Source organism: Lepidothrix coronata, unplaced genomic scaffold (genome assembly GCF_001604755.1).
Source record: "Lepidothrix coronata isolate B3197 unplaced genomic scaffold, Lepidothrix_coronata-1.0 Scaffold78, whole genome shotgun sequence".
In the NCBI taxonomy this organism is placed as follows: domain Eukaryota; kingdom Metazoa; phylum Chordata; class Aves; order Passeriformes; family Pipridae; genus Lepidothrix; species Lepidothrix coronata.
This window is the reverse complement of record NW_016690258.1, coordinates 849,658-869,164: the sequence shown is the minus strand read 5'-3', so window position 1 is coordinate 869,164 and position 19,507 is coordinate 849,658. Positions and strand designations below refer to the sequence as shown.

Sequence of the window (19,507 nt, the reverse complement as noted above, 5' to 3'; positions counted from 1 at the left end):
CATACAGGAGATGGGCTTGCTATTGCAATTGCATATTTACATATATTTTTGCATAAAATATCCTTTTTTAATATATATTTCATTTTAATTCAAAAAAATATCAAGGACAGCTTACCCTCGGTGATATAAGATGGACAAGAAAGAATGGAGAAGGCAAATATTTATGGCATTCTGTCAGTTTAGGAGAATCTGGTCCTCTGGTACAACCAAACACGTGATGAAATCAGGGCACATTTGCAGCATCGTGCTTTAATCAGAAAAAGTCAAAGTTCTGGTTGTTATTTAAAAGCTTTATGAATGTGAAAACAGTTCATATCTCCTGTCCCCTTGGGTAGCATGCTTATATCCACATTTGAGATTTATGCTGCTTGGGTGTATTCTTATACAGTGGTTTAAATTCTCTTTAAAAGTCAAATTTATTCTAACCTGAAGGTACCTGTCTAACAAGGCCTCATAAACTGCTCTTGTGAAGAACATGTTTTCTCCAGAGTGGCCCCGAGGAGAGCACGGGTGACCAGCTTGGCTGTGCCCTCTGTGTGCCATTCACACCATCACCACATTCCTTTATGCTTCCTGCAATGATATTGGGACCTTTTCTGTTTTACAAAAGGAGTTAACGTGTGTGGGAACCAAGCACAAACCCTGGATTCAATATTCTGAGTTAGGGTTCCCTGCAGTGGAAGCGATGGTGTCCGAGGGATTCCTCTCCTTAAAGAGCCGTCTTTTTACTGCAGTGCAATTCTTGTGAGCCTTTCAGCTGAGGTTTGGTTTGGCAACGGGTCTAGAAATCCCACTCCTGATAGAAATGTTAGCACAGTGCCACAAAACTAGGGATTGGAACTAGAGAAAAGTCCTTTTACTCTTTCCAACTCCCTTTTTCCTCCGTGTTAAACCTTCTGGTGCATGGAGCTGTAGAAGATTTAATTTTGTTTCATCCTTTTTCATGCCCCTCAACTCAATTAAGGCAAACTCAATTGAACTGATGTAATTTTCTAGGCAGTGGTATGGATTTTGAGCTGTAGGGGAGAATAGGACACTGTGAGCCTGTGGATCTTAATCTCAGCTTTGCCATTAATTCTACAATGCAAAGAAAATAACATTCAAGACCTGTTCAATTTTAAATGAGATACAACAGAAAATGTTCATATGTTATCTCTCAAAACGTAAAATGAGTGTGATGATACTCTACTCTGTTCCACCAGACAGACTGGCTTAATTAATAATTTTTATCTTTGACAGAATTTTGGTCTTTTCATAAAAAAATTGTGGGGGTAAAAGAGCAATGGGATATTTTAATGAGTCTTGAGATTCTAATGTAATGCAGCTTTAAGAGTCTTGACAGCAGCTATCCCTTTCCTCCACAGAAAATGGAAGCTACCTACTATGACAATATCATGGAACAGCAGCGCTTGGAACCAGAGTTTTTCAGAGTTGGGTTTTATGGTCGGAAATTCCCATTTTTCCTGCGGGTAAGCCAGACTTACACAAAATGTGACACAGTGACTCAGAGTAGCTGCTGAGGCTTTGTATTTTTGTTTTGGAGATACTGTGTCTGCCAGGCAGTTTATTTTTCACCCCTGCACTAGTGAAAACAGCTTTCTGGCTGAACTGGAGCATATGGTCCATTGGGAATGTTCTTGGGAACAGAGATCAGAAATTTGACTCGTGCCTATGTGTATTTTCGACGATCTGCAGATGCAGCACAAATTGCCTCTATATTAAGCAAAATGCTGTATCGCAGCAATGTTGGGTCATTACTTAACCGATTTGCATCATCTCAAATTATCACGCTTTAAAAAGTCTCACATGACAGACTTCTAACCCCAGCCTGATGACTCCTGTTCTATCTGCAAGCAAAAATTTCCTCTCTTCAACAGAAAGCCAAACACCTCCTCTGGACACATCCCCACTTGGAGCTCACTGTCTGCTGGTGTGTACAGCATCAGCTGGCTCTGCAGTCCATTGAAAAAGTGAAATTATCTTCTTTTCCTAATAAGGGATCAAACGTAAAATGGGTATTTGTTTATACAATGTCTTGTTGCTAGTTCAGAGCAAGGAAGGAATATAATCTGACAACTGCTCCAGGAGCTGCCTGAAAATTGATGGTAGATGCCATCGATCATGACAGGACAAGGTAACGTGAAGCTTTCAAGGACTGAAGGTGCATGGTTTGTGTTCTCTTTAAAGGAATGGTTTGACAAGAGGTGGCACCACTCAAGTTACACAGTATGAAGCCACACAAAGCCAAGCCTTGAAAACTGCACTCTTGAAATTCCCTCTGATTACGAAGTCGTTTGGTTTTTTTAATTAGGATTTCAAGATTAGTGTTTAATTACACTCTTTTAATGGAAACACGGGCAGGGGCAGTAAAGCAAGATGGAATTAGTCATGGAGAGGAAAATACCAGTAGATAAAGGGTGACTTCATGTTATTTGAAGATGAACAGTGTCAGAATCAGGGAATCACTCAATCATTTAGGCTGGAAAAGACCTCTGAGATCACCGAGTCCAACCTATGACCAGTCACCACCTTGTCAACTAAACCAGAGCACTGAGTGCCACGTCCAGTCATTTCTTGAATCCTTCCAGGGATGGGGACTACACCACCTCCCTGGGCAGCCTCTTCCAATGCCTGACCTTTCAGGGAAGAAATTCTTTCTCATGTCCAGCCTGAACCTCCCCTGGCACAGCTTGAGGCCGTTTCCTGTCACTTGTTACCGGGGAAGAGACCAACCCCCACCTGGCTTTCAGGTAGTTGTAGGGAGCAAGAAGGTCCCCCCTGAGCCACCTTTTCTTCGGGCTGAGCCCCCCCAGCTCCCTCAGCTGCTCCTCACAGCACTGAGAGTGCAGCAGCCCGAAGCAGTGTGCAGAACACCCTGCAGAGGGATCCAAGGAAAGGACAGGTGCTGCAGGGTGAAAAGGGATCTGCCCTTTCATGAAGATCTCCAGAGAAAACTGGCGATTTCTTTTTTTATATCCAACAACAGATGTTTCAGAAAATGAATGACAAAGTCATCATGGCACATGAGTCTTCCTAATGTCTGAACAGTCACTGCCAGTGACTGTAGCTTAGCTTTTTAAATTGTGGATCCTCAGTTTTATCTGGGACCCTCCCGGCCGATGTGTTTGCTGGAGGTTTCCGTGCCCAGCCTTGACTCTTTGTGCTGTAACGATGTGGATCCTCGGCTGGAGCCATCACCAGCGAACACGGGTGTACGTAATTATAATCCTTGTTAATTCTGCAATTATATTTGGTAGCAGTACTTCTGATAGCAGATTACTAATGTAGCAATCTCATTAAAAGTCATCCTCCTCCTTTCTCTCCCTAATGATCCACAGAGCACACACACTGCAGAGCATGGACTAAGCCCATTAGCAGTCACATCAGCATGGATCACACTGTAAAGAGATTGGAAGCAGCTATTCTAGAGAAGAAAAAGATTTACATGGATTTAAAATCTACAAATGGATATGGAAGTGATTTAAAGTGATCAAATAACTCCAAGCCCTTTTCTCATTTATTTTTCTATTGCTGTATAGCTTAAGACAGAAAATAACCACTTCTTTCTACATCTTTGATTTCAAAGACCCTTTGTCCAGAAAATTCACTGTGCATGTTTCTATGAATTCTGCATATATTTTCTAGCCTTCCTACATAAGTAAATGAAAGCTAAATTAAAACTGTCCATATCTTCCACCTACTAGAAGTTCAAGTAAGGCCTGACAAGCCACGTTATGAGGTCTTGTGTTGGCATCTGTCTAAAAAGTCTATTAAATTTAGCTTTGAGGTGTTTTCAGGGCATTATTTTTAGGATCACAATAACCTTATTTATAGGCTTACAGTTTTCTAGATTGCTGCAATGAAAAGCTAAAATAGAGAATGCAGTAAGTGTTATGAAGAGATTCACCTTCAAACATGGACTCACTCCAGATTTAATAATAGCTGCACAGTTTGAGCATTACAGACTGAGCTGTCAAGCTCCATCATGCGATTCTTCTCCCCATCCATTGGCTGCTGTGGCTGATGCACATGAAGTGACACATGTCACAGCTGGGACATGAGAGCTCTTCCAGAATGGTGAAATGCAAAGCCAGAGATAACTGAACTCCTTGGCTGTGCTTTATGATTGGGTTTTGCAGCTTTCCTTTTGATTTTGCTACAAGATCAAGACCTGCTCATCCAGATCCCCTTTCCAGAGCAATTAACAAAACATTCTTGCATAAACTGCAGCTTCTAAATTCAAGAAATAAAAGGGAGGAAACTGTTATGATTTGTTAGATTCTTTGTTTTATGAAACACCTCCCTGTACTTCTAGTTATTGTTATGTGTATGAGCTACCAGAATTAGAGAATTTGCCTGCTTTCATTGGTCTTGCACTAGGAGACATTAATACCAATCAGAATTGTGGTTTGTGAGGGTTAAGACACTGGAATACAATCTTTATGTCACCGAGGACTTCAGAAATCCTGTATCTTGCTGTTGAGAGTTCGAGGTGGCTGAAAAAGCATCCAAGAGCTCTGCACAAGTGGTTCAATGCCTCAAGAGTCGTATCTAAATGCAGCTTTCCATTATTAGCAGAAATGAAATTTTGTTCATCAAGAGAAAAGTGCTTTTAGGGCCGAAGGGGAATTTGCTAAGTGGCCACTGAGAATTCTTGGTAAGGCTTTTCCATATTACTCTACTGTAGGCAGGGGAGTTCCTGAGCATGTTATTGTTGAGCATGATCAGGGCTGGGTTGTATGGCTGTGATAGTACAGCAGTGATTAAACAGCAATTTGTGTGAACAGTTTGTTGCAACTTTTCTCTAAGGAGAACTGATAAAATGATAAACATATATCTCCCTCTGTTCTGTGAGGTCCTCAGGACTTTTATCCATCTGGTGTAAATTGTATTTGACAGCAGCTTTCCCAGTGCCAAACAGCCAAGCTGGTGACTTAAGTTTTGGTTGATGCGTTTCAGTACAGTCCAATTAAAAATAGTCCCTTTTCTGAAAAGCAAGTAAGAAAAGGCCCCAGGACTGAGTGCTGCATGTGCATGGATCAGAGGCACCGTGCTGTTGGGAGATCAGTGGAATGGTCTTCTCATTCATCGCTTCTTGATGAAATACATTGTAAAGAAAAAGGAAGGAATAAAATACATCAGCTGTGTTAAATGCGAGTTTTACTCTCCCATTAGCATATTGACACTGTCATTTATCTTTGGTTTTGAAGCAGTAACATTTAAAGTGAGATAAAAGCCAGTAGAATTTAACTTACTTTTAAGGAGGCTAATTTATGCTTGTTCTTCTTGCAGAACAAAGAATATGTGTGTCGGGGCCACGACTACGAGAGGCTGGAAGCCTTCCAGCAGAGGATGCTGAGCGAGTTCCCACAAGCCATTGCCATGCAGCATCCAAACCACCCCGACGACTCCATATTGCAGTGTGATGCCCAGTGTATCCTTCTGTGAAGGGGCAAACCGATGGGAACTGTGGCAGAGCACAGAGTAGAGCTGGATATGGAGGATATGGACAAAACCAGGCTCTGTCTGCAGCAGACAGTAACTGGTTCGTTGTGCTACATGATCTTGGATAGAACAGTCACTTTTTAGTAGGGGAGTGATGCAGGTCATGTTCGATGTGGAAGGGAGAGGGTTGTGCTTTGTCACATCCGTGTTTTAATCCTTTACCAACAGCATTGCCACAGTGCACAGGTTTTGTCCTTAAAAGTATTCCCAATATCTTCCCTTGGACAATACTTTGTTGGGAACAGATACTGATTCCAAAGTGCTGTTTTCCATCCTGTTTATTTTTTTACATCAGTATTATTATTTTTTTGCAGTCTCCCTTTCTTTAAAACTGATAAACCTTTTTATCCCCAAGCCTTTGAATCTCATTCTTCTCACTGATCACCTGCACTGGGATTCGATATAACCAGTACGATGCTCTATGCATTTAAGGACTGAACCACATAACATTTAATGGGATTGCAGGGACTTTTGGAGAGCTTAGTCATGGGAACACCACTGTTTGGCTTGTGTGAGAACAGCAAGGATACTGTGCAGGACTTTAACCATAAGGACACTGTCAGCACGTGAAATCTGCTGCCATGGGTTGCTGTTTCCTGCTTGTCTTTCCTAACACATGCTTTTCACTCGATAAAAGCTTTCTTTGACTGCACAATGAACAGATTTACAGATCTATGCAGTGACTCCCATCCCAGACAATATAGACGTGCTGCAAATGGACCGTGTCCCGGATCGCATAAAGAGCTTTTACCGAGTCAACAACATCCGGAAATTCCGCTATGACAGACCCTTCCACAAAGGCCCCAAGGACAAGGAGAATGAATTTAAGGTAGAAGTAGTGACCAAGCAGTGTTTAATCTCTTCAAGATGATTTTTGTCTTGTTGTTTTATGCTAATAATGCCTTTCAGGTAATCCTGATTTGGTGCCCAAAGATACCATAGTAACTCAAATTACAAGTAGCTGTTGAGTACGTGGTCTGATTGACTCCTGACCTGATTAAAGCATTTTCCAGTTTAAAGCTGAGTTATTTTAGTGCCAGGAGAAATGGATTTTGAAGCAAGGATAGGACTTTTTTGTTTGGCTGGGTTTCTTTCTTACTGCCACATATGTCCACAATGTCTTCTTGGGTCCCATGACAGAATTGGTGGTCAGTCTTTAAAATCTGACAGAAATGTTGAATGTGTTGTTTAGAGCAGGTGTACTGAATTCCTGGTTTGCTGTTCAAGTGACTTTCAGCAAGACATTCTACAGAATTAGTGCTCAGGAGGTTAATGTGTTCTTTTCTGAACGCTGCCCCCTTAGCACCTGTAGTGAGAGTCCAGATGATGTGGTTGTGATTCATGGGGTCCCTCACAGCCTCCGTTACTCCTTGCAGAGCTTGTGGATCGAACGCACCACTCTGACCCTGACTCACAGTTTGCCTGGCATCTCCCGTTGGTTTGAAGTGGAGAGAAGAGAACTGGTAACATTGATAGTTCCTGTAATTGGGGTTTGAAATGATGGGTTACTGAGGACATGGGATAGACAAAACTCCCTTGGCTGATGTCTTGCAGTTTAAAATGATGTAGTTTATCAAGGATTAAGTACATCCTTTTTCTACCACTTGATCGAAATAATTGCTGAATGTGACCAGGGGACTTATGTGAGGGAATGGAACAGTACAATGGAGACAGTGCCAAAAAAAAAAAAAGAATAATTGCATTGCTGCCACGTCTTCAGTATATAGAAACAAGTTAGTGCAACTCAGTGACCTGACATCCAGCACTGCCAACAGTGAAGTTTGTTAATGTAGTTAATTTTCTACAAAGCAGTAAAAGCAAAGAGAACTGAACAATCCTAGGGTATCATTTCATTACAAGGAAGATAATAAATCTCGGTGAAGTGTCCATGGAATTAAAGGATATTTTATTGCCTTTTAGGTTGAAGTAAGTCCTTTGGAAAATGCCATTCAAGTGGTTGAGAACAAAAACCAGGAGCTGAGGACACTGATAAGCCAGTACCAGCACAAACAAATGCACGGCAACATTAATCTTCTCAGCATGTGTCTGAACGGGGTGATTGATGCGGCTGTTAACGGGGGAATTGCGCGGTACCAGGAGGTAAGCCGGGCTCTGCTTCCCAATTTACTGTCACCCTTTTTCAATTTCATTTCCATTTCTGTTTCAAAGAGAGTTTGACTTAATAAGATAAGAAATTTTCATGTCCATTATCTAGAGATGAGGTTAAATCCCCCACTTGGTTATTCTGCATCAGTGCTTGCAAAGCCACGTGTGAACAGGGGGCTCCGGAGGTGGAGCGGGATCTGGCCTGGGAGTAGGTACAGGGGACGGGGGGTTTCTCAAGGATGGCACTTGGCTTACCTGGAAATCCTCAACTGGCAGGTAAAACAGTGAGGCGGATTTTTTTATACTGCTTACATTATAAAGTCATTTTGCAATAGGGGTTATGGGACTCATAATTGAGACTGATTGGCCCTGGAATCAGGAAAGAATGCTAATTCATGCTACTGAACCATTATCCTTGCTGATGGCCTACTCACTGTAACCCTGAAATGATCTTATGTGCAATTTGTTATCCAGCATAATCCCTGGCAAGCTGTTACTTAAACTGAGCATTGTAAAAGGTAAGTTTAGGGTAAAACTTTAGGCAGTTATGTGAAGGGAACTATATAAAATTCAAATAACTGGATGACACAAGGCTTAGAGGTATTGCTCATCACTGTCACAAGGGGAAACTTGGTCAGATTCATGATTCAACAGAATCGTTTCAGGCACCAAGACCATTTTCTCAGCATCCCAGAGTGCTAAAACCAATAAAATTAAGCTTTGCTGTTATCTTAATATAAGATTTTTGGACCTTTTCCTGTCATCCTTTGACACCAAGTTATGATGAAATACCTGCCAGTAAGCAAAAGGTACTTTTTTTCCCTTTTCCTGTAGGCCTTTTTTGATAAGGATTATATCACAAAGCACCCCGGAGATGCAGAGAAGATCACACAGCTGAAGGAACTCATGCAGGAACAGGTACTGTTTTTCAGATGCAAAAGAACAGTGTCTGGATTCATCAGCAGTAAGTCTAAACATATTAGATCAAACTGCTTCATTCAAAAGCAGAGTTTGGGTACAGGAGATCCAAATACATTCAAACAAAAAACAGGGGAGATGGGCAAGGAGATTATGACAAGCCTTTCACCTTACGGGATGTGAGGTGAAGCTCAGCTAAAAGTACATCAGTTTTGTTGTCTCCATTTATTATCTGACAGACATCTTGCTGCGTTTCAAGCCTGCCATTCATTTTTGGCATTTTGAATTATGTCTTTCCAGCAAGTTTCAAAGATAATCAGAGACAGGACAGGTCAGGCTTGAGATTAGACTGGCAGAGCCACCTATGAAAACTTAATGCCTGTTTATATTATCTGCAGTTTTAGTTTTCCATAATGTCTCCATGAGACATCTTCATAGATAAAGCAGCAGGATGCTTTGATGGGAGTGAAATCAGATAATCACATCCCTCTTAACTGAAAGTTTGGCAAGATATACCCCATTAAACAATGTGCCCAAGTCTGAATAGAGCTACTAGGCCTGTTTCTTCAGCAAATCACTGAACTGCATTTCAATTCCCCATCTGAAAAATAAAGATAATGCTTATCTTCCTTCAATCCTCAGGAGGATGTCTGAAGATTAATTAGTTATTGTTTGTACAGACTTTGGATCATGTAGGGAATTACATACATCTTAAGCCTGCTATCGCTATTTTCTTTCATCTGAGACCTTATATAATCTTATTCAATCACTAATATTTTATGTTTGACCTTTGAAGAAGTGACCTTTAGAAGTAACTAATGAGGACCAGGCAGAGGGACTGTGCATGTGCCACTGCTGCTGTTCAGCTCCATTATCAGAAACTCCTTTTAGAGATCTCTGCTGGCAACTCCAATTCCTTCCCTGGCACTGGGAGGAGGCATTTTTTTGTCACAGGGCATTATCTGTGTGAGGGCATAATTCTGTTCACTCCAGAGATAATCTCTCTGGTAATTTTTTACAGTTATGTCTTTAAAAAGCAATCCAACGTGACACAAATGTACTTGTCTCACACTTAAAGTACTTGGTGGAGCAGTATGAGCTTGCCAGGATTCTTTGGCTTGCTTAATTATCAGCAGTCTTGTAATGAACAATGGCATATTTTAGAGCACTTCCTTGGACATTGACAGAACTGCAGGACAGGCTTCGCTTCTCTAGCTTAGACATGATTTATTTGGGTTTGGGATGTTACATTTTCTCTTTCACAGGTACATGTCCTAGGAGTGGGTCTGGCTGTCCATGAGAAATTTGTACACCCAGAAATGCGTCCCCTGCATAAGAAGCTGATAGACCAGTTCCAGATGATGAGATCCAGCCTGTACCATGTGAGCTCACAGTCACTTCTCCCATTTTACATTATTCAGAGTTATGATTAGTTGCAGTAGGGTTCTCAAAAGAACTGGGGTGATACAGCACTGATTGAACTTACTGGACTGCCAAATTACCAAAAGAATTCTTGACTTCTGTGCAAGAAGGAAGTCCTAGTAAATATGTTAACTTAGCCTTTAAACAAGAATTGTTAATATTTGCATGTGCTTTGTTGTATCACAGAGCAGTTGTAAAGCTTAATTTTCAGTTGCTGTCTCATATAGCAGAGAATGATGTAAAAGAGAGGAAGATTAACAGGAAGTGTTGGATGTTGAGCTCTTCAAAGGAGTAGAATGACACAAAGAAAACTTGCAGTTTTCCAAGACTGACTTAGCTGAAGTCTGTTTGCTTTGCAGGAGTTACCTGGTTTGGAAAAGCTGAGCCCAGCCTGTTCTGGGTCCAGTACCCCCCGCAGCAACGTGCTGGTTTCACATGGACCCATGAGCCCAGAGAGCATAAAGCTGGTGCATCGACACAGGTACCCCCTTCTCCTACCCAAATATCGAGGATCCCTGCACACTGTTGCACCAAGAGTCAAGGATCTAAGGAGTGGCTGACAGCACTGCAGGAGGGGCAGGATGAGTTTTGGCAGAAATGCCTTTTGCCTTCATGCAGTGCTAATTATTGAAATTTGAGAACTGGAATAAAAAAGTTGAGAAATCCAATTTGCAGCAAATGCCGAACACCTCCAGGTGTTACTCCATCACTTCACTCACTGTAGGGGCAGAAGCACACATCTGCCACTCAGTTATCCAGACTCAGTCTGACTTCAGAGGTTCCAACTTCTGTTATGCCAACAGCAAACAACTGGGTCCTTATCTACCATAAAAGGAAAATTTCATTCACGTTTTAAAACCCAACTCAATATGTACCCGTTTTGAAGGATCGAAAATGTTCACATCATTGCTTTTTATAATTCTGATCAAATCAGAAGCCAAATAGAAGGATGATCAGAACATCAAAAAATGACTCTGTGGGTGCTTATTCAAACTGAATGCCCATCTATAAAATCTGAGCTAATGACTGAGGATAAAAATTGGGATTATCAGGACATAACAGTGGGTTTTATATCCAGTCAAAATTGCTCATTTGAAAATGCTAATTATTCTTCTCTGTTTATTTTTCTTGGTGGGTCTCTGTAGTTTAGCTGTTTTTAAAGCCTGGCATTAAAAGCTGTGGAAACTCGGTCTCAAGTCCATGAATGGAGGATGGTGACATTCTTTTTGATATTAAAACTGAGTAGCTTCTACTATTTCTGTGGCTTGGCAGTTGACAATTGGTGTCTGGGTGATAACATTTTTTTCCTCAAAATTCCTCCCTTTGTAAAGGCTTTTTTAATTCTTAGGACATACTACGGAGATTCTATAGTGTACAAAATATGTTATTTATTTATGTATGTGATTCAGAGAGACAAAGTTAATTACTTGAGTGATATCAGGGTGCATCCTGCACACCAGCTGGGCTGTATTAATTTACTGTCAGCTACAAAGTTGCCTTCAACAGTAACGCTGAGGCCCAACCGATGCAGTAAGGAAAACTGTATTTTGACCTGTGTGTCTTGTGCTTGGCTTCCTTTGGAATTTTTTTTAAGATGCTCCCACTCATTGTATTTAGTGTTAAAAATGAGAGTGGTTTCAGCATGTTCTGTTTAAAGAAATATGCTCCCAGGGTCATGATGTTAACCTGGCTTTGGATTCTGAAATTCAACATCCCACCTATTGTTTTGTCTTACATGTAACCTTGTTGTCAGTTCTTTCATATCTACTCACATTTATTGATTTGTTTATTGGGCCTGATTTTTCAAAAGTATTTGACATCTAGAGGTGACCTAAAGCAGCAGGTAACTGCAGGTACTTTCTACCTTGGAAAAAGTCAGGCTTCAGAAATTAAAACACAGGTTCAAAACGTAATTATGCCCTTGCTCTCTGTCTGTTTTTTTTCCAGCCCACTGAACTTGCTTGGTTCAGTCCGACACTCGTCATCCTCTCTGTCATCCCACACCTCCAGTGAAACAGGAAACCTGGTTATCCTGACAGACAGCTCTGTGGGGGAGACTGCTGAGGATATGTACCACATGCAGGTACAGCTCCAGCACAGCCAGGAGCTGTGGTTGGGAGCAGCACGGAACGTGCTCCAGAGGGTTACACTTAGGAGCAGTACTTTACCTACACATATGCTTGGATCTGTCCAGTGATATTTTTCTCAACTGCATAGGTAGAATCTAACATCGGTCAAGAAAGATGACAGTGATTCACTAGGTTTGCTTTGGGAAGAGATCTGTGTTTGTGCAGTGACTGTGATCCTGTGGTCCACGATGACACCGCCGCTTTCCAAAAGCGAGATTTTTGCCACGTGTGATTTACCCGCCCTGCTCAGCACGGGCAGTTAGTGCTGCTCTTGGTTTGGGGGGTGAAACGAGTCCCACAGTCCTGAGAGCAGGTTATCAGTGGCCTGCACTGAAGCTGGGCAGAAGCTGCCCTGGCTGATCCAAGACAGGTAAATCCCCAAGGCACTGATCCGCTCGGTTCTCCCTCAGTGATTTCTCTGCCTCCTGCAGCTTGTTTACCCTAAGCCCAGGTACCAAGGCTCAGCCACCAACATCTCTGTTTTATCCTCGTCCCAGGCCAGCCCTTCCACCTCCAGCCTGAGCTCCACTCACTCGGCACCATCCCAGATGATTAACTCTGCCCCCTCCAGTGCTCGAGGTAAGAACGGACAGGCCCCAGGAAGGGTCACCTGCAGGTGTTCCCAAAACCTGGCAGCCTTGTTGACTTACTGGTGAAAGACCACCTATAAGTGTACCACTGTTTCTCTTTGGAGATGTAAATGCCTCTTCAATAATTATTTCTTTACAAATGTGTTCGTTCTCCAGAAATGGATTTAATAATTTTTTTCAGCAGTATTTGGAATGTCTCTCTCTAATATGTGCTGGTTTCAGGCAGTTGAATTCCATAATGATTTCCATTGTTCCGCCACAAAATTGTGGCAGGCAGTCTAGAGGAAAACAAGAATAGTGCTTGGTATAGTACTTAAAAGAGAGATCATGAAGACAAAGCCAAATAAATCATTTTACATGTGCAATGAAATTATGGCACAAAAAAGGTCTTGAGGCAGTTTAGCAGACATGTATGTACACAAAAGTGTATGTACAGGATGAATGTTGAAAGATATGAATTTTAAGTGCTGGAGATAAAGAAGGGCTTCCCTGCTGGGAAATTCCTGAAGAAAGGAAAAATGTAAAAGCAGACTCTGGGGTACTCGTATTGCCTTTGTGTTACAGTAGCTGGTCTTGATATTGCTAATCATTTTCTTCCCAAGCCTGGAGCTGAAGCAAAACAACACCATGCAATCTCCTGACTTTTGTAACTTCTATTCAAGGTTTTGTTTTTTTCCCTCTCATTTTGGATTCTTCGTTGCAGGTTCTACACCTCTTTTCACAGGCATCTGGAGAAGGTGTCCAGGATATAGCCAGAGACAGAGGCTGATATTTTTAATCTTACCCTTTTTTCCATACAGGGAAACTCCATGTCTCCTGATGGATGGAGAATACAGAGAAGGGCTCTTTCTCTCAAGCCAGCTTGGGGCTTTTTTGCTCAGTCTGGCAGTAAAATTCTAACTGACTGGCTGTTGTTACGACACAGAGGCAGCAAAGTGATTTAATTGAAGAATCAGATGGAGTAGGAAAGTGGGAAGGGAACATCTTCAAATAAAGGCAGATAGCTGCACTAATTACCAAGGGCTGGAAGGAAAATAATGATAAATAGTAAAGTAACCAGGTGAAAGTGGTGTAACAGGAAAAGAAGATGGAACTGAGGACAGGGCTATCATGCCAGGAAGACATCCCTAAATGGATGTGCCTCAGTGAATGTTTTGAGGGATCTGAGGGGGTTTGGTGCTCATACTGTTTCACGCTGTTTTCCACTTTAGAAGTCCAGTGACAGGCTCCCAGTGACAGGCTGTGACAGTCTTTCTGAGCCTGATGACTGCACAGCATCACCAGCTTCCCTCTTTACGGTATTATTCACTGTTGCTTGGAAACCAAGGGGATGAATGCTCCAAAGGGAATGAATGGGTTGCTGGGTGAGCCAACAGCACCTCCCAGGGATGGGACCCAGACTGACCACAAATGGGAAACAATAAAAGAAGGAATGAGTTTGAAAAATATTTATATAACTACGATACAGCATTTATTCTCTGCTGGTTTTGTTCACTTCTGAGTTATGTGAGCACAGCATTCAGACATTACTCACTCGTTATGGGATTTCACTTGTCCCAGATGCTCTCTGTGTTTCCCAGTGTGCCAGTCACTGTTCTGGTTATTACGACACTGCTGTTGGGAATGGAGCTGTTCTTAACAAGAAAAAGCCCTTACACTTAAATTCCTCTGTGGTAATAGAGCTTTGTTCTCCTCCTTGGTGATTTTTGCTTTTGTTTTCTTTTTTAACTGGGTGAATTTGATGCTTGTGAAAATGAGATTCCAGTGTCACTGGCTGGAGCAAGGTACTTCACAGACATTACATGTGCAGCTCTGCCAATGCACCTCTATCCTTCTTTTTTCTTTTTTTTTTTTCTTTTTTTTTGGTATTTATTTATATTCTTTTTAATTTAGCGCTGGTGAAAGGTGCTGGATTGACCGCACTGGAGGCTGAAGCCCTCTATTTACCCACAGAACAGATACAGCATGGGCGGCAGCCGTGCAAGTTCCCCCACGCTGCCCCCACCCATGTGCCTCATCTCTGTCCTGGAGGGACCACCTCTAGAGGTGAGAGGATAGTTCAGTCTCCATGACCCATCCAACCCTTGGCCTTTCTGCTGAGACTGCCAACAAAGCTACGATAGTCACGATGCTGCAGCTGAACACTTGTCAGATGGGAAGTGTGCAAAGGCCAACAATTCGTTTCATACGAGCCACCTAAATTTATCAACTTTGCATCTTTGTCACTTGTGGCTTTTACCTGAGCATGGTTAGGTAGGAGTTCTAGGATTTTACTTGATTTTTAAATGGGATTTTACCTGATTTTTAAATGCTTCTCTCATTGATTCAAATGTTAATGTGGAGGTGAAAAGCTACTATCCCACTATGCAGGTACTTACACCACCTCCTCTGTTTAAGTGCATAGCCCTTTCCTGAGGAGATGGGTATCTTTATAATACAGAGTAGTTCCATCAGTGACCAAAGGAAGCTATGGCCATTTGTATTAAAAATCCAGCAGGAATTTAAACTGTACTTTCAATTCTCCACTTCCAAAAAATGACCCTTTGATTTTAAAACAGCAAGACAGGCGATTATTCGGCTTGTCCAAAGAAAATAATAAAGCTGTTAATAAAAAAATTTTCAAGGGTAGTCATCAGGAAAGTAGATCAATGACTTGATTGTATCACTGAACAGCAGATTAAGGCACCAAAATTTACAGTATTTATAATATACACAAATTACAGCAAATGTCTTAAATAGAATTGAAATCAGAACACAGTAAGAATTTTCTAATTCTGTGCTAATGATAAAGACATTACCAGTTACTCATTTTTACAAATATGTGTCTTTCAGTTTTCACCTGGCTTGACCCTTGTGTAGCTTCTTCCCTATCAGGAAAGCACCACTTTTTTTTTGTATGGAGGATCAATAAGTTCAGTTTGGTTTGGCTTCATTTGAGGTAACTCATGAGGCACTGCTGTAACCTTACTGGAGTTAAAAGATTGTACAAGACGGTTCGTTAAGCAGAAGATGAAATGCAGAAGGGCTGGGAAAGAGCTATGAGTGAGTTAGGGTTTTTTTCCAGTAATTTAATTTAAAATATGGTTGGGACTCCTCTGATGCACTCGAAAAGCAACTCCCACTTGGATACTTGATGCCTCTTAAGGCATCCCTACTGCTTCCTCAACACAGCCCCTTGTTAAAATGTAGAAAATAAGTCCTGGTGTCTTACTCAGCACTTTGCAAGAATCCGTATACTTACATTAAAACTGCCTTTTTAAAGCAAAAACCGTTTTCATAACAGTAATGGAAGTGATGAATCAGGAGAAAAGATTCAATGAGTTTGGAGTTTAACTACATTAGTGTTCAGTTTCATTCCTTAAAACTAATACTTGTCACAAGTGGATTAACATATTTATAATTAAAAAAGAAAAACTACCTCTGGCTTCAGCACAGGTTTTCCTTTCTCATTAGTAAGTGCCTGCAGTGCTGCACACACCAAGTGCACCAAGCTACATGCTAAAAGGAGTCAGCCCTGCCACATGCTGCAGTATTTTATATGGCCACTGGCTGCTCTGGAAGCTTCTAAGAGCCTTTTTTTGACTTTGCTTTTTAAGTTTTGCCAGTCCCTGAAAGGAGCTGTGGTGATTGTGCTCTCTACCTGTCCAAAGCAGCCCTACTTAATTTTGTTTGCAGACTGGACACTTGACACAGTCTCTTAAAAATTTTATAGCTATAGTCAGTTACAAATTTAGGGTAGCAAACAGCAGAGCTGTTTTTTAAACTAGACTCTGCCAGCACATGTGAGATTTTTCACGTCATGAAATGCAAGGTCTATGGAAACTGTAGTCCCTTATAAATTGACAGCACAGAGGTGGTTTGCAACTTTGATATAAAAGAGCAAGGATGACAAGATAAATGAAAAGGGTAGAGTGTAGGTTGTGCTGTGCTGTAGTTCTGGGCACACCTAAAAGTTCAGCATCTTTACATTTGTCCTGCAGAACAGGACTATCTGTGACCTGTGAGTGAAAGACTCAGCACAAAGCGTTAACACTGTGTTCTCCAAGCTGATGTTGTACATAAGAGCAAAGAATGTCGTCTAATTATGTTTCTGTTCTATGTCTGGGGAGAAAATGAGTTCGGGACTAGAATGCAGATACTCTATGGCTGTTCATGTTGGAGTGGGGGTATAGATTAATCTGGCATCTGCCCCCCCAATGGAATTGTTGCAATTGTAGGACCTTATCCTGCATTCTGCTGGACACATTGTTCCTTCCACTGTGTGCTGAATATCAGTCCCAAAAACTGCATGTTTGCTTTTGCTGGGGTAAAAGCTGCATCAACCAGCACCAATGCCTTTGCTCATATGTTGGAGTGCTGTCCAGGTAATGTGTGTGGTTGTGGAAGTTTGCCAGAGGGGGCATGTATTCCCCAAAAGCCGGCATGGCTCTGTAATGCGCTGTGTGCTGCCATCTGTTCAGTGCGTGTCTGTGACGCAATCAAACAATGAGTGCAAATTAAAGCTCACTTCAGCAGCTTCAGAACATCAATTCCTGCCTAATACTGTGCATCCCAAGGGATGTGTGTATCAGTAGTGTCAGACTTCAGGAAGTCACTAATGAGAATCATTCTTCTGGCAAACCCATTGTCAGCTGTTGCACATCAGAAGGCATATTGTTACGTGGCACTCATCTTGAAGGACATGAGTCCCAAGTAATTCCACCTGCTAAGAAGCTGTTTACATGAATTACCCCAGTATCTTTAACAACAACTACACAGATAGATGAATTAAGCCTATTCCTGCTATATAACTGTTAAGTATTGGTAAATGTCCTGGTGTCATAAAAGGGCTCACTATAGCAACACGCTCAGTAGTAATCATCATTACAGCAGCATTATAAGCAAAGTGCCACTTACACTTAAGGAAAATTGTGTTTATTATTGGGCTTTGTTTTGCTTTAAAAAGAGGAAGCTGGCCAAGGTATCACCAACTAAATGGCACCACTTATCTCTAGCAGACCTGAGGAATGAAGTACCTTCCCGTAGCTTCCTGCTTTCACTGAACGGTGTATCTCAAGCTTTTATCCCTTTCTTCCACATTCAGTCCTAAAACGCACAATTTTAAGGCATTTCTGTTACTCTGCAATACTTTATGAGGGCAGGGGAGCATTAGGCACTGTACAGCACAGCCACAGCCGATTCCACACAGATGCCCACTCTTTCCTTTGTTTAAGAGGAAGCACTTTGCAACATACAACTAGGGATGCCTACACCTTACACACCTTTCGTGCTATGTCCTTAACTGTATATAACAAGCCAGTTCTTACTCCATCCTCGTGCTATGCACCCACCAACAGTCAGCTGCTTAGTGGGCTCGGCACCATGTTCTTTTGAGTCCTGTGAGATCATCCGTCCGAACTATTGCACAGGAGGCCTAAATCCCTGGGCATGCGGAGACCTGGCTGTTGTTTGTCCCGTGTACGTGATTATTCTCACTTGTTTACAGGCTCTCCCTCTCTACCAGATAAGTACCGGCACTCTCGGGAGATGATGATGTTGCTGCCAGCCCACCGGGACCGACCCAGCAGCGCCATGTATCCCGCAGCTATCATGGAAAACGGACAGGTAGCAGCTCCAATTTTTTTTCTATGTCAGTTCAACCACCCGAAACTGTGACTTTATATTTACTGGTTCTGATGACCTTAAAGCGCTTTCCTTTTTATTTTTGCAAAGCACAGCAACTTATTTGGGATCATTTTCAGAAGTGACGCAGAACTTTTCGTATTAATCCCTCCCTGGAGTCACCCACTGTGGCAGTCAAGTGATAGAAATTGTAATGACTGTTAAAACTGCAGATACACCCTGTGAAAATGAACTCTCCTTATCTTACTTCCCAACTTTATCCTGTAAGCCCTGGTCCTCTGCAAGTCATCATACCATTTTATTTATTCATTATTTTAGAACCACAGCCATCCTGCAGTCTAGCCTCAAAGTTGATTCTAAATAGCTTTATGGTGATTTCCAGAGGTATCAAAAAACCATGAGGGGCTGAAATAATAGATTGATAGAGGGTCTCCAAACAGTCTGTGCCCACATCTACATTTGTCTCTGGGCAAATTGAAGAATTCAGAGCGTGCATTTAAATCTGGCCCCAGCCTGCACTTCTGAAGTGTCCACTTCAACTCACCTCAGAGAACTGTCTCAGAGCATGCAAATTCAAACAAAACCAAAGCCAAAGGTAAGCTCCAGAAGTGCCCAGGGTGCATTCCAGGTGATAAAGGGCACAAGGGCAGGCTAGAGCTAGTCTGAAATAACTCCTCCAGAGAACACAAGCTGCAGGGACTGGGGGCCCTCAGCACTGTTACACCCTGGAGACCCACTGCCATTGCACTGCAGGACTTGCCAATGCAGGCACAGCCTAAGGTTCCCTTTAAACCTTTAGATGAACTTTCTTTGCTTAAGAAAAGTGAACAGAAAGCCCCCATGTTGCCCCAGCTGGTCTGTAACTTTTAACTCTTCTTTGCTGACTTTTCCTCCCTCAGCCTCCAAATTTCCAGCGCGCCTTGATCCAGCAAATGATTGGACCATGCAAACCTTGCAGTGATCCCAACCTGTCCGTGGCTGAGAAAGGTACTCCTTTCCCTAGTTAGCTGCTTGCTAAAATAGTATTCTTCTGGTCATGCTACAGCAAGTAACGAATGGGCTTCTGCATTTCCTGGCAGAGTGCATTCTCTCACGCTTTTCTAATTAACAGTTTAATTAACTGGGCCTTCTGCCCATCTGTAGTCATTTCAGAAGGGTGGGGTTGCACAAGCCTCTCTATTTCAGAAAGTTTTCTGAGTTTAGCACTTTGTTATT

The 19,507-nt window shown here is 42.0% G+C and overlaps 1 protein-coding gene across 3 annotated transcripts in view; it reads left to right on the top strand.

Moving 5' to 3' along the window:
* The window catches only part of DOCK3 (dedicator of cytokinesis 3), a 123,485-nt gene that overhangs the window by 95,206 nt on the left and 8,772 nt on the right, over positions 1 to 19,507 (top strand). For all 3 annotated transcript variants that reach the window (XM_017819956.1, XM_017819957.1, XM_017819955.1), the window contains 13 exons: positions 1,365 to 1,469; positions 5,293 to 5,434; positions 6,168 to 6,334; positions 6,882 to 6,968; positions 7,426 to 7,605; positions 8,446 to 8,529; positions 9,795 to 9,911; positions 10,311 to 10,432; positions 11,899 to 12,034; positions 12,578 to 12,659; positions 14,564 to 14,716; positions 18,156 to 18,274; positions 19,192 to 19,279. In XM_017819956.1, the coding sequence (XP_017675445.1) occupies positions 1,365 to 1,469; positions 5,293 to 5,434; positions 6,168 to 6,334; positions 6,882 to 6,968; positions 7,426 to 7,605; positions 8,446 to 8,529; positions 9,795 to 9,911; positions 10,311 to 10,432; positions 11,899 to 12,034; positions 12,578 to 12,659; positions 14,564 to 14,716; positions 18,156 to 18,274; positions 19,192 to 19,279 (1,582 nt within the window). The remainder of the gene's footprint in view (positions 1 to 1,364; positions 1,470 to 5,292; positions 5,435 to 6,167; positions 6,335 to 6,881; positions 6,969 to 7,425; positions 7,606 to 8,445; positions 8,530 to 9,794; positions 9,912 to 10,310; positions 10,433 to 11,898; positions 12,035 to 12,577; positions 12,660 to 14,563; positions 14,717 to 18,155; positions 18,275 to 19,191; positions 19,280 to 19,507) is intronic.